The 14,953-nt window shown below is 38.0% G+C and overlaps 1 protein-coding gene across 9 annotated transcripts in view; it reads left to right on the forward strand.

The window, feature by feature from the left end:
* The first annotated feature begins 4,124 nt into the window (after positions 1-4,124).
* Positions 4,125-14,953, forward strand: part of slmapa (sarcolemma associated protein a) — a 58,885-nt gene continuing 48,056 nt past the window's right edge. For 4 of the 9 annotated variants that reach the window (XM_086150117.1, XM_086150118.1, XM_086150120.1 and 1 more), the window contains exon 1: positions 4,126-5,907. In XM_086150117.1, coding sequence (XP_086006243.1) covers positions 5,710-5,907 — 198 coding nt within the window. In that variant the 5' untranslated portion in view covers positions 4,126-5,709. Of the gene's footprint in view, positions 5,908-14,953 lie in introns of all 9 variants that reach the window. The other 5 variants (XM_086150119.1, XM_086150122.1, XM_086150123.1 and 2 more) reach the window with 3 other exon arrangements.

Here is a 14,953-nt window from a genome sequence, read left to right on the forward strand (position 1 = left end):
AGAGATTTTTCAGAAATTGATTTCTGGTTTAATATGTTTGAAGAAAAAAACAAGTTAAACATACATTTGACAAACAAACATTCTTATTGATTATTTGGCTTTATTGCCCCTGGAATACTAAATATTTTCATTATATTTGGGATGACTGAGATTTCCCATTTCAGAATTTCTAGTGTTTGTACCTTTCAATCCACTCTGCTGGATCAATTGTTCTCCCTCATATGTGAAAGACCTGAATTTGATTTACAACATTCAATAACCTAATTCCCCAGTTTAGGCCCAACTGACAGTGCCTATCTCGACAAGGGAAGTAAATCAGCTTAATCCAAATCCTTTAATGGCTTTGATAATAAAGAAGAGACATAAGAGCAAGTTTTAACACATCCATCCTGTTAGTTGATTAAAAAAACTCCCACAATGCATGTCTATAAGAAATCATGAATATAAGGAATGTATCAAGAATGAATACATTTATTTTTTTAATATCAAATGGTGGATAGCAATATTTGCAATATTTGATCATCATTGAAAATAATTTATCATTGGCAACAAAGCCCTAAACCCTGACTTGAAATTTGTGAGAAATTATTAAAAATATCTAAAACCAAAAACTTACAATATTGTTAATTAAAGAAGAAAAGTATCTACTTTTTTCTCAATCAAGTTAAATCTTGATGTCAAACTGGGATAAGAAGCTAAACATAAGATGCTCTCAAATAACAGGGGGGCAGTTGGCAAAGAGACAGCTGCTCCCTGGTTGCTCTTCAGGGGGCCAGGCAGGGTTACAGGGACAAGACCATCAGGGCAACAGGAGCCAAAACCTGTCCCAAGTTGCACTGAGTGACAGTGACTCTGTATAATCTGGTCAATCTCAATCCCTCAGACCTTGTCTCATCCTCCACAAGGGTAATTTCAGAGCAGACAGATAATTGGTCAGATCCTGAGGGAAATCTTCCATTAACACTTGGGCCTCACCGATCTGGAGGGAAAATGTTGTGTGAAATTGTTGGGAAGACAACAATGAACCTTGATTTACATTGGTGAAATATTATCAATAACAGCAAAAACTTGGGAGGGGACTAAATGATGAATTATTAACCAGAAGATATGGATGGATTTGGTAATATCACTCAATCCATCTGTCAGGAAAATGTAATTCTAATGAATTACTGAATTGGATTCAAATCGACTGTGCTTTCTGGTCATTGTCTTCAATCATGGACAGACTAATACTGAAACTTTTCTCTTCTTATTTAGTAAAATAACAGCAAATTAGATATTGTTTCCTAAAGAGATAATTAATTACATGCCATTTTCTTTTTCCTCAAAGAGGTTTTATAACTTATTACTGATTTCGGCATATATTTTTTGTGTCTAGCACTCTTTCTTGGTTCTTCTTTTCTTAAATTTAGCCTCCTGTGTGCATGAAGTCTAATTGCAATTGCAGCCAGTTTTGATCGTCTGATATCAATTCCATGTTGTGGATATTGAGGAACATGCAGAGCCATATTTGCACTTGTCTACATTCTTTTACTTGTCAGATTGGAGAACTTTAACTTATTGGCCTTGATTAAAATCCTGGAATCAGTGACCCTGCTGTAAGTTTATAGTGCTGTTTTAACGTGTATAACTGGACTCTTTGCAGCAGAAAAACCACAACATGTCTTTATGTGCACCATCAGAGGCTGAAAAACAGCTTGGCCACACAGACTAACACACATTTCAATGCTTTTTGTCAGATGGAAGAGAGTGAAGAGTGAATTAGCAGAAGAGATATTTGTTGGACAGAAGGATTCTTGGTGTGTAACAGCCTCCTCCGGCATTGATTTGATCTCAGATGTCGGTTCACCAGAACATAATGGAGATGCTTTGGATCTCTCAGCCGAATTTGATATTCCTCGACCCAGGTCAATCCGATCAAAACCTTTTAATGAAACTGATAACTTTGGATCAGTTCACAACAGGAAAGAAAGCATCACGAATTTCAGAAGGTAATTATTAATATCATTATATAGATACAGATATTGCATAATATAAGGACTAGAACTTCAATTTCACTTTTTAATTTTCTGAGTCTTGTGATATTTTTGGGTGAGTTTTGAATGTCATTTCTTTCAAATGTTCAAGCCATAATTTTTTATTTAGGTTGTTTCTTGATTTTATCCCCTGCTTTTAGGTAATCTCTTGATTATTAACTGATGCTCTGCTGGGTTTGTAGAGTCAATGTCATGATTGTATTTCAAGGTGATTCAGTGAAAAGTCAAATCAACAGTCTGTTTTTACAAAATCAGCAGAGGATGTAATTATTCTATTTATTTTGTGTTTTTTTTCAGCGCATATTTAATTTACTTTTTTTTGTTACTTTTTCTTAAGATGTAAGCCATAATCAGCAATATTAAAATAATAAAAGGCTTGCAATATTTAAGATAATTTGTAATGAATCCAGAATGTATGACATTTTTGTTTTTGTGATAACATTACAGAAGATAAAGAACTTTTTCACAATATTCTAATTTTCTGAGACAGTCCTCGAAGTTTGGAGACAATCATGCAAGGGGAAAAACTATTCAGCAAATTTCAAATGAAACTCAACAGATAAAATCACATGTTGTTTTTTGGACTACAATCTATGTCAACAAATAATGTATCAGAATATTTGAAAAGCTGCAATATATTGTGACAGTGTCACAACACATTTTGTATGAATCCAGCGATTCATTGACTGCATGTGGCTGCCTGAATGGAGCTGCAAGTCCATGTGATCTTTGCTACTTCTGCCAAAAACCAAGTCTAACTCATTACATTACGGTAATTAGTCTACAAAACTCTTGCCAACACTGTAACCAAGCCTTAAAACCGTCCAAAGTATCCCAGACGGAGGATATTAGCTTGCAACCTGTTTACTTTAATATCGTCTTTTCCTTCCTCCCTTCATAGGTGGCCACAGGGAAACATCTGCCCCCATCTAATCCTATTCCATGCATTCTCCTCTCTCACACCAATAACTTCATTACCCCTTTCATTTCTTCAATAAATCCTCTGGTTTTTTTTGTCCAACACCTAACAACTTTAAGATGTTTTACTAAAACTCAGGGATTTCAAACTGAGGGTAAAAATGAACTCTAATAACTCCCCAATCAACAATGTATTTTTTGTGTGTTTGTATTGTAGATCGTTTGGGCCTTACTGACTATAATTGTGCATGCACATTAATTTTAATTGTGAGTCTGAATAACCTCTTTACTCAATGATAGTGTGATTTTTGAGCAGGATTTTTACAATTCTTATTCCAATATTCAGCAGAAAACAAAGATTTGTGATATTGAGTAAAAATGCCTCCAGATTAAAAAATACTGAGAAATGAGAAAAATTAATCCAGTGGGGATCTTGTTTATGTCTTATGGGATAACACATTCTGGATGTTTGATAAAGGAGAATAAATATTCTTTACTTTAAAGATTGTAAAGTCATAATTACACTGAATATGTTTTTAAATCACAAAACACATGGATTTTGGTTTTTGTATTTATTGACTACTGTATCAAACTATTAAATTTGTAAAATGAATCATATTTGCATGTCATATTTTGGCGTTGTGAAAGACAGAGGGGAAAGACTAGGTAAAAATTCTAGGATTGAAGTGGGTTTTTATACTTTTCAAACTAAAGATAATAATATTATTATAGATTGTCATATAATTTACTCATCCCACTTTACAAAATCCATCTCTCTCTCTATTGTTTTAATGCACCTATCATCCTTCCTGTGATCTAAGGCCAAAAGCTGACCTCACTATCTATCCCCTACCCCTCTTAAAATTTGGTATAGTATCATACAAATTAGGTTTATTGGCTTTAAATCTAAAAATGTAACATTTGTGAGAAATCATTGGAACAGCTAAAAGGCTTGGTCACGGAATTTGGTAATAATTTATATATCTACTAGCTTTAAAAACAGTTAAATCTGGGGTGAGTTTTTCTCCGATCTCGTAGAGAAAAGATTGACACTAATCCAGAGTAACATATGACAACAGATCACATGTCCTCATCCGAATTGTTTTGGTATTCAAGAGGAGAGCGGTGTGGGAAGTTGATGTGACCGGGACATTGAACGCACCACGCCTGTCTGCTCTCCAGTTACAGTATGGCGGACGGGACTTGCGGAGGAGGACAACTTCTTCTAGATTGCTTACAGTAAACTGTTGGAAGGCGACTATAGGAAGTTTCAAGACCGCCGATGCAAACACGACCTGGACTGAGATAAACGACGACAGCGCAATTCGCGGCCTGTTCTGTGGATTTTTTTCTTGCTGGAAAATAACCGGGCTGATGTGATGCATGAGGACCCGCAGCCAAGAAACTCCCCTGGTTTTTCCGCGTCTGTTTCTTGCTCTGTCTGTCAGTTAGCCGGCTAGCTGCTAGGTAGCCCACCTAACGTTAACCGTTAGCTTGTCCCCTCCATGCTAACGTTCGCTTGCGGGGCTCCTGTCAAAAAGAGGAGCTAGCTTATTGCTTTTACTTGCTCGCAGGAGACAAGGATGGCATTTCGTCCCCTTTCGGTAAGCGAGCTGAGCGAGAAAGGTGGGGAGAAAACGTTTGAGGACCTGTGTGATAACTTTGTAAGCACTCACTAGCCTAGCCCTCCTTAGCTTGTTGGTCTAACGCCAGAAACGAGTAAGCGCTCCGTTTTGTGCACTATCGAGCTAGCCAATTAGCATTTTAGTTGCACCAGAAGACCTGCTAATCCCCGGTTCATCCCGGCTTAAGAGTTTTGGTCGCCCGTGGAAAAAGCAGCGTTAGTTTATTGAGACGTGGTGTGGAATTGGAAGCATTTACCCCGCCACCCTTAATGCAGCGTTCTTACAACTCAGGGTGCTTTTGGCGTTATACCTCGCTATATGACATTGGCGATTTATAGGTGTTCTCTGGAGGGAGTGGTAACGTTAGTTGGCTAAACCAGGTTCTCTTGCGTCGGGGTAACAAGGTCACGGTTATGGGACTCAAAATGACGAACAGGTTAGAGATGACACATTGCTAAACGCCAAACCGACCGCCGAGTTGCATTACATCAGGGTGTGTGCCCGCTGCTAGCTTTGCTGCAAGACTAGACTGATCGGTGCAGGATTGGGCGCAATGTATTCCTGAACTGCCCTCGGCAGCCGTCAGTTTACCGGTTCGCCAATTAATTTGAACGGCAGTCACGTTTGTTAGCAATAGTTGCTGCTATCCCGAGGGGGTGAAAGATCACGTCTGATTTTTGTCCCGCCTACCAGGTACTGGAATAGTTTGATGGACGTGAAGGGCTGTTTGCCAGGTTGCCCATGCTCTACTCAGTCATGTATGTCTTGACAAACTGCACCCTCGTCTGTACATAGTGCCTGCTGACAAATATAAGTGTCGTTATGTAGGTGGACATTGACAGAATCAAATGTCGTGTCCTTTTTATATCGGTTTGTTTTTTTATTTCCACCCTCTCAAACGCAGGAGTCATTTTGCAACAAATTGGGGGAAAGCGGTGGAGCTTGAGCTGTGTAGAGTAGACAATGTTTATGAGTGCCTAGCAAATTTGGAAGACTAACACCCCCTGCCTTCATACAGGCCACAGATATTATAAATTATTTCCTGGGAATTGAAACAGAAGCCTGCCACTCTGGATCAAGAAAACTTGTCCCTCGTGTCCGGTTGGAGTAACACTCTCAAGCCAAAATCAATGCCTTCAGCCCTAGCTGTGTTCGCCTGCCGACCCAACTCACATCCATTCCAGGAGAGGCATGTGTACCTGGATGAGCCCGTTAAGATCGGCAGGTCTGTGGCTCGGTGTCGTCCAGCCCAGAACAATGCGACCTTCGACTGTAAGGTGCTGTCCAGGAATCATGCCCTGGTTTGGTTCGACCACAAGACTGGCAAGGTAAGAGACGATAGTGACAAACTGATATAACTTGTTTTGTTCCTATTTGATTCCAGGTGGTTCAAGGCGGGATTCTTACACTCAGAATGTCGTGGTAGCCATTGTAATATTCAAAGAGCACAAGACGCTATAATGTTTCAGAAAATGTTGCTTTACAAGCAAAAAATCAAGCAGCAAATCCCGATTTCCCACCAGTGATAGGGTTTGCTCTTTGAAATCATTGTATGCCTAACAAGACATTCACTATCTCTTCTGCTCTTGGTAAATTTTTGTGTGAAGGGAATAGCATGCATCTTGTTTGAGACAAGTGTTCATAAAAATTGTGGTTTCTACTGTTTTTGTCCTATATAGAGGGCCAATTGGAAATGATTGTCGGGCCTAGAAATGGCCCCATGTCTAGCAGTTCTGAAACCCTTGATGTAAAGGCTCATACACTACGAAAATGATTTATTACCGATTAAAAGACTGAGAAACCCTGTGCTGGTGTGGATGATCCTCCATGCGGTGGAACTTGGCTTATGACCAAGATTCAAGACTCAAAGTGTGTATTGTCATGTGTATAGTGTGGAGACGTGTTTCCTTGTACAATGAAATTCTTACTTTGCTGTCTGCAGTGCATTTAGCAGACCAGAAAGACAGCTGCAGACCAGCTTAGGTTGTGAGGTCACATGTCAATTAGCACTGGTCTTGTAGATGACAAAATCCTGGAGCACACTGTACACTCTGATTTGCCAGATTCAGCTTGTTTGACTTTCAATATACATTAGTCACATTTTTGAGAGGTGTAACAATGCTGGGCCTTCAAAGATGATATGCATTTTAACATTAGGACATCTATCATGGATCTTTTTATCTTTTCGGTCCTCTGCATCCTATCCTCTCGCACCAGTAAACTTCATGTTCTCTTTCACTAAATCCATTCTTTTTTTTTTTTGGTTGTCTTGTACTAATTTTATTTCTGCATCCTTCAATTTGACAATGTATCAGACCTCAATGTGTTTTACAATATATTGATTTAAATTGTTATTTGTCATGAAGGGTGTCTTTACCCCCTTAATTAAGAGACTAATGTAAAGAACAAGTTGCAGAGATGAGTCTGATTGAGTGCGGGTACGGTCTTAGAAATGCCCTTGTGTTCTGTGTTGAACAAAACTTAATCCTTTGTTGTGCATACAAGCTGTTATTCCTTAGAATCGTTGCCTCTGAAATGAGTGGCAGACAGATATTATCTGTGTCTTGTACAGTCTATTGTCATATGTCTTCACTTTGAGTTTGGTTTCAGTGTAGAGCAGGTTGGACAGGCTGAGACAGCCATGGGATTACCCAGCTATGTGGCATCCAGGGACTCTAAAAGACCCGTGTGATTTTGTCTGTGTGCAGAGTATAAGCTATTTATAACAACACCCGCCGCGTCATCCTTTCCTCTCTTCAGGGATGTATGCAAACAGGCAAACTTGGACTGGTCAACATGGACACACCAACACAATCCGATTAATCAGCAACTAGAATTAATCGATTTGTCAGAGATTAAAACCGACATAGTGGTTGCTTAAGAGCTGGGAAGTATAACAATATAAATGTTAAACTTAAATTGTCTTGTAATTTCCTTTGTTTTTGAAACATAATATTTATTTGAATGTCAATACAGGATCATTGCCTGGACATGCATAATTTGTTTTTGACATTTCTTTACCGATTTACTATATTCAAATCCCTTCTTTCCTATGTGAATTAGTATGATTGCAATTTTGGGATTCGCTGTGAGTACACTTGAAATGACATAATTAATCCTAAAGACAATGAAGAGACAATCCAGAAATTTGTGTTTGGATAAAAATTACCCTGAGGCTATCCAAACATTAGGAACAAAATAGTCTTAGAGTGGTCCAATTTTTAATATTTTGTAATAAATGCTTGTAAAACATTCCTAAAGGCTGCATTAATAAGTCTTCAAAAGGGAGATATCCCCATATCAAGAATTGACTTCTAAATATTGTGATATTACGTTTTCCTCTTTTATGCAGCCTCATCACAAAGTTGTAAAGACTTATTTATGTCTTGCAGGGAAAGCTAATCAACAAGTAACATAGTCAGCCTTTGAAAAGAACAGACCCCGCTGGTAATTTACTTTTCAGGCTACATTAACAACTGTTTGTACTATTTTATTTGTCGTAAACAGCAGTGGTCCCCATCCTTTTTTGTAACCGGAACCAGTTTTATGTTTGAAAATGTTTCCGCAGACCGGTTAGAGGCACAGAGGTTCACATAATAAAACCTTTTGTCAGTCCACAGTATTTAATCTGAATACGATTACACTTTATATTAGGTTTACAATATTTGGTACGACAGCAAGGCGAAGGTGGAAACAGTCATTTTTCAAAACAAGATTCAGATGTTCAAATGAAAAAAAAACTATCATTTGTACCAAGAAATATTTTCTTTGTGGACTGGTATCAAAAGATCTACCGACCAGGAGTTGGGGACCACTGACATAAAGGACGAATATTATATGTAAAGTACAGTGTACAATGTGAAAAGTCGTGGGCTAAGTGCTTCAAAGTAATCAGACACAAATACGAAAGTATAGATGTGTTTTGACACTGTGAAGTGACTTTATTTTCATGGGAAACTTTCGAACTGAAATTTCAACTTGTGTAGGTCACTTGCTTAACAGTACCTCATAACTGTAGGTTCCTCTTGCATTAAGCACATTGCTTGTCACATGGGTTTGCAGTGTACCTTTGTTCAGTAAACCAGCTGACAGTTTCACTTTACTCTAATCTCATGTTAAGAGTGTATTTGAATGGGAAAACAAGGCCACAATGCAATCGTGGCAAGATTTCATTTTATTTGAGCCTTGTCTACTAAACAGTATGCTGAAGAGAGACAGGTTTGATTGGATGCATCTTGTGAATGATGAGATTGCTCAGTCAACCGGTAGATTGTGGTCAAGGTCCTCTGCCCCAAAATAGTCACAATCCTTCACTCTTGTCTGATGGATCCACGTCAGAAATCTGACGTTTAAATATGTTAGGTTCAGTCCTACAAATAATGTTTTTTGGCCACACAGATATATGGAGAATTGAGAACTCTGAGTATGCATCATGTGACCTGCTGATCTCTTGAATATCGTGAAGGAAGTATCAACAAAATGACAGGAGCACAGCTGGCGGGATGAATATCTGAAGGGCTCTTCAGATAATGAAGTGTGTTTTTATTTTAAGCAGCAGCCACCATGGAAATGTCAGAGCAGATCCAGCTGCTTTTTCCTTTAACCCTAGAGGTCCTGGGATGTCATTTTAGAAACCCCTGCAAAAAAAAGTGAATGCATTCATGCACATGCAGCCAGCAATGTAATTGCACAATCAGTTTTACAGTTAATTATGATAGATAAAAAAAGAGGTCATCATACGACATAAATAAGCATGTCCTTATATAGAGACAGATAACCATTAACTCTTCAATTTATATGTCTGGGCAAATTAGAATCCTTAGTTAACCTTGTGCATGTTTTTGGCTTGTGTGAGGAAAACAGTATTCCTCAGCCCTGCGTTTTGTATGTATGTTGCTTTTGTCTTTGGCAGGTACCAGTTGGGACCACCTAGGGAGCATTGGAATGTGAAATTGTGGATAGGAATGTCTCGCCAGTTACATACCTGCCAGTCTGTTTTAGATAAAGCCTGATCTTGCTGTACAGGTGGTCTGCACTGCACTGGTTGAATGTTTTTTCAATTTATAGATGGTTAACTATGGTAATTAAGAGAAAACACCAAAAAGATGTGCAGATGAATTCCGGTGTATTTCACAATAAAACAGACTGAACCCCTTTAAAGGAACCCCTGGCAAGATGCTGATCCAACCTTCTCTCCAACTGACAGGAAGTCTGAGCTCTGCCTTTTGACAATCATATGTATTGCTTTGCATTGGCCAAAATGCTAAATGCCATGAATACAATCAAAACAATACTGCAAGCAAATTCAGGACGCTACATTTTTCTATTTTGAGCATCATGCCAAAAAAACATTTTTAAGAATAAAAAAATGTGATACCTTTTCATTTCTTTTATTCAAGCTGAAAAGTCATTCAACTATAAATTAACTAATGTGTATTTTAAATAGGAATGATGCGAATAAATACAAGAATTGAATACATACCGCAATTGCTTTTATGCTAGGATAGGAGACACAAACACGTCATAAAGGTTAAACACAAAACAATAAAGAAGAACTGCAATTTTATTTGTGCGAACAGACAAGCCTGTGTCCCAGTTAGTCACACAAAGCAATTCTGGTGTCACCTTTTTGGACGAACATACTCCAGACAGATTTTAAACTAGATCCAAGATGATGATCTGTCAGTAAACCAATGATAAATGAGACTCAGGTTAATCCGTTTATTTAATATTGACAGACATTTTTTAGTCTATTCTTCCAATGCCATGCCACATTGTTTTGCCACATTATTTGTGGCACCTAAGTGCCAATGTTGAAAATCAGATGGCAGATATCTTTTTTTTGAGTAAAATTTACTGAATTAATCATTGCTATCTAATTTTTGGCACGTGGAGTCAAAAAATATAGAAGCAGTGGTTAAAATAACAATATGTTTGATAATCTTGATGCAATCAGATATTCAACTTTAGAATAGAAGTAGAGGGACAAAATCATAGTATTGTTGGCATGAGGGTAGTGTTCTGCTTAGTATTTTTCTTTGGTTAGTGTTGCTGTTTATTTTTTGCTAACAGCGTAACAATCATTCTGTCAGTAAGCACTCAGAAAACACATCCAGTCTGTCCTTGAAGCCTTGTCTGCTCAGACAGATACTTTGGCAGATTAAAGTAGATTTAGGATTTGGACTGATGATCACTGTAATACAGCTGGATCACTCAAGAGTCATCCAGCTTGTCATTCATCCAATGAGTGATTCTGTGCAGTTTTAAATGAAACACCTACCAGTTGACTGCACAGGCTTTGCCTTCCTGGAGGACATGTTTGTGAATTGTGCTTACAGACTGGACGTTGATCTTGAAAGAACGGTCGAGATTTGAGTGAATGTTACATAAAACAAAAATATACTTATCAAGATGTGTGTACAGACACTCTCCTAGTCAAGGTGAGAGTGAAAATGCTTAAATGCTGATACGTCCATTTTTGCACTCCAGCCTCTACTCGTTAGGACGCCTAAATCTTGACTGTTATGCTTTCTGACTTATTAATATTTAGCTAGTGAGTATACATTCAACTGTATCTCAGTGGTATTTACCTTTCACTTGTACAAGCACAAAATCCTTTACTTGGATTTAAATATCAAATGTGCATTATGCATAAAAGCCCATTCCCATGAGACCAGGATGATTGGGTGGAATTATTGTGTGGACCTGTTATATTTTCTTCAACATTCAGTGATCTAAATCCTGTGTGAACCAGTTTGAAAACTATAAAATTCTGCCAATTATTACTCTCCGATTTCATCTAACAAATCCGAACATTTTTGCCACATTTCAGGTCAATCTAACTCAGAATAAAACATTAATTGATTAAAAATAGAAGTGATAGCATTATAAACTTGCAAGATTTACTTTTAGCTCTTACTCATCGTTCATAATCATCTCTCACAACAAGGATAGTGAATGCTGAAAATGTACAAACCAGTGTTCTGTAATCCTTAAAATAATGTCACGATAGCAGTGGCAGGTATATCGGGCTCTTCAGATTTCAGTCTCCCAATCTGAGACTTAAGCTGCATAGTCCAATGGCTTTCCTCCAGGGAGCATCTCCTCAACCAGAGATGGATATGCTTCTCATGTAGCTTCTCTCTGTTTATTGGCAGAGTTGAAGGTCCTGCAAGGACTGGTAGTAGTTCACTGATGGAGCTTTGACCACGATGGTTAGGCTCGATTTTGTCAGTTGTTGGCGAGCTACTGGATCTAGGTGTATGTACAGTAAGGGTGGTATGCGGATGTTCTTAATTTTACTGTACAACTAATCCCAGTCTGAACCTTGATTGTTGAAAAAGAACGATGATAGAAAATCAAAACCCTTTAGTGAGGAAAGGCCATGCCGTGGATGACTGTGTCACAACCCTCTCGTAAAAAGAACTGTATTAGTTGAGATTAAATGATTGCTGGCTTCAAGCGGGGCCAGATACACCCTGAAATGGAGAACAGACTCTCCACTGCCTGTATTTTTAGTGTTACAGCTGGATTACTAATGTGTCCTAACACGGTCAGTGAGCATTAGTTTACAGAGTGTAAGTGAAAACAAAGCTAGCAATGGATGCTTTTAGACCAAGGCTAGATTGTGTATGGGAGTATCTGACATATAAAATGGAAATAGAATTTCATCACCAACTGTGACTATAAAATATGTACTAGCCTTTCCAACATGACTTCAGATATGCTAACTAGCCTTGAATGGGCACAATGTTGTGATACACCACCAATAAGAAGCTCTTTTGGGTTCTTTTTGCACAGAGGGGTAGCTGGATTTTCTTGCGTACTCACTGGGAAGCGTTGAGGTCTTACTTGGTATCAGTATTGCACTGAGGCCTATATCTGAATACCAACACAGCACAGGCATGGTGCTACACAGTGCAAACATCGTCCAACTACTCATGTCTGACTGTAAGTGTGAGTGAATAAGACCCTGTTGGAAGAGAAGCTGTGTGGTCGATTTAGCTTGGGCATAGTGCATCCATATATTAGGGCAGAATCTTCTATTGAAGCATTAAAACAGAAATTTCTGATCCAATTGAGCAAATGAGCAAAAAAACAAACAATCAACAGTCACTATTTTCTGCTGATTTGTGAACCACTTCGGAAAATTGAGACACATACTGCTGTTTACACACAGCATTGTTAGAGCTGTTTCTAGGGTTCTTTCAGTAAACACAATAACAAGACATAGCCGATGACATCAGGAGTAGGTCATGGGATTTTGTGTGTTCATTGTTTGGAAAAAAACAAAACAATAATGCCCACAAATTTAACACAACCTGGGGCCAAATGCTTTTGATGGTCAAGATATTATGAGCTTTCTTTTGCATCAGATCATGTTTGACATATTTCTCTTTCATGCCAGTCACCTGTAACAAAATCTATGTAACTAGCGTTACAGTAAAAAAAAACAATTGACAAGATTTTTTCATTCAACAGTATTAGCCTTGCTTAAATCAAGCAAAATCTCTTGAATGTAATTAATTCACCATTGTTTCTTAATTTAAATGAGAAAGTAACAAAATTGAGATCATACAGTATAATCTTCTGAATTCCATGAAATTAAATAAGCCTTGGTTTCCTCACATAGTCAAGAAACATGCAGTGGGTGAACTGAAGACTCTTAGTTGCCAAGACATATGAATGAGAGGTTGGATGGTTCTATATTTCTTGAAGTGGCTCAGATGGAACGGCGAACAGTCCAGGGTTTACCCTGATTCTCGTCCATTGACAGCCGGGATAGGCTTCAGCTCCCCCACAACTCTGACTGCAGGACAAGCGGTATAGGCTCACTTTACTTGCACTGGAAAAATTATTGAAAAATCTTGACATTATTTTTAGCATTGGGAATATAAAATGAACCTACTAGCTTATTATCAGATTTGTAGCTGGAACTCATGTTCTGGATATTATAGAATATATTCACAAATCACACCAGCGCTGATTTCAGTGGTCCAAACTATTGACGTCAAATAACCAGAAATTCAAATTGTGATTTTGACGCTATTAATATGTAGAAAGAAAAAATATCACTGATACCACTGGAAACACATCCACAACAATGAAAAATTGACAAAATTGGATAATTGCCAATAAACAAATCAGTGAATGTATTATTGAATTTTTAAAATGTCAGTACAGAGGATTTAGTAAAATACAACTCTGATTTAATGTAAATGGTAAAAGAGATCTTTCTTTGCATTTATCCTCCCACAGCTGAGTTTTAAACCCCTTTTCACCTTGTGTGTCCACCATGCATAGTTTTATACTAAATTGACTCTGGCAAACATAATTTATTAGTGCATATCTTAAAAGGTTGTAAATGGAGAGTGCAGAGAAAGCAGTGCAGTGCTATTGATTCTGGTAGGTATTGATGAGTGCAGAGTAGCAGCTGACTGAAGCTTGGACTCCTGCCACCACAGGCAAAGAAGCCAGTATGTTTTTCAGTTAATGTGCACATATTGTGTGCTTCCTCGAAAGTGTGCATGTGTATCTGTGTGTTTGTGTCTGCTACAGATTCCAGCAGGTTATTTTCCACATTCCCTTAATTGGTCTGAATTTAAGCTCTGGGAAAGAAAAAAATGTGTTGTATGTTCCTCTGTCATTACTTCTGGCTCATGTAGTTCTCACAACTTTAAAACAAATCATCGACTTTGAAGCTGAAAATTTGTGTAAAATGTTTAAGTTAGAGAGTTTTGATTTACTTTTGTTTTTTAGTCAAACAACAAAAAAACAAGTCTGACAATGAAAATAGTCTAATGCCATCAAAAGTTGCAGGCATATCGTCTCTGATGCAACACTGGCATAAATTGATGGAGGAATTTAACCAGTTAGTTATTTATTCCAGTTATAAGGGGTACCTGAATGATGATAGATGATGGAATTTGCGGGATTAATTTGCAATTTTATGATTTATTTATCTGTTTATTTTTTATACAGTGAGCGTGCCCACAGTGCATGACTCACAAACCCACAATTCCAATCAATGGTGTGGATTGGGACCCCAATGTTATCTGGTGCAATGGACAGCTTTAAACAATAGATTTGCCCTCTCAGTGGGAAGTATCAGTTCAAAAAATCAAGATGAGACAATCAAGTGACATAAATTGGTTTGGAAACCAACCACCCAAAGCAGTAGTAACACAAAGCATACATAGTTGGGGATTCCTGTGTAAGTACTTCGCTGACCATGACGTCTGGCTGCCCCAAACCCTTGCAGAATGTTGGGATGTCAGATATTGTAAACGAGTTGGTCTGTCTAAACAGCTGGCTAAAAGGCGGCCTCATTAATATTATTTTTATATACCGGTAGGTTAAAAAGCAAATGTTCAT

The sequence above is a fragment of the Fistularia commersonii genome, chromosome 7 (assembly GCF_037954325.1).
Source record: "Fistularia commersonii isolate RoL2024-O1a breed Wild chromosome 7, RoL_Fcom_v1.0, whole genome shotgun sequence".
Lineage (NCBI taxonomy): Eukaryota > Metazoa > Chordata > Actinopteri > Syngnathiformes > Fistulariidae > Fistularia > Fistularia commersonii.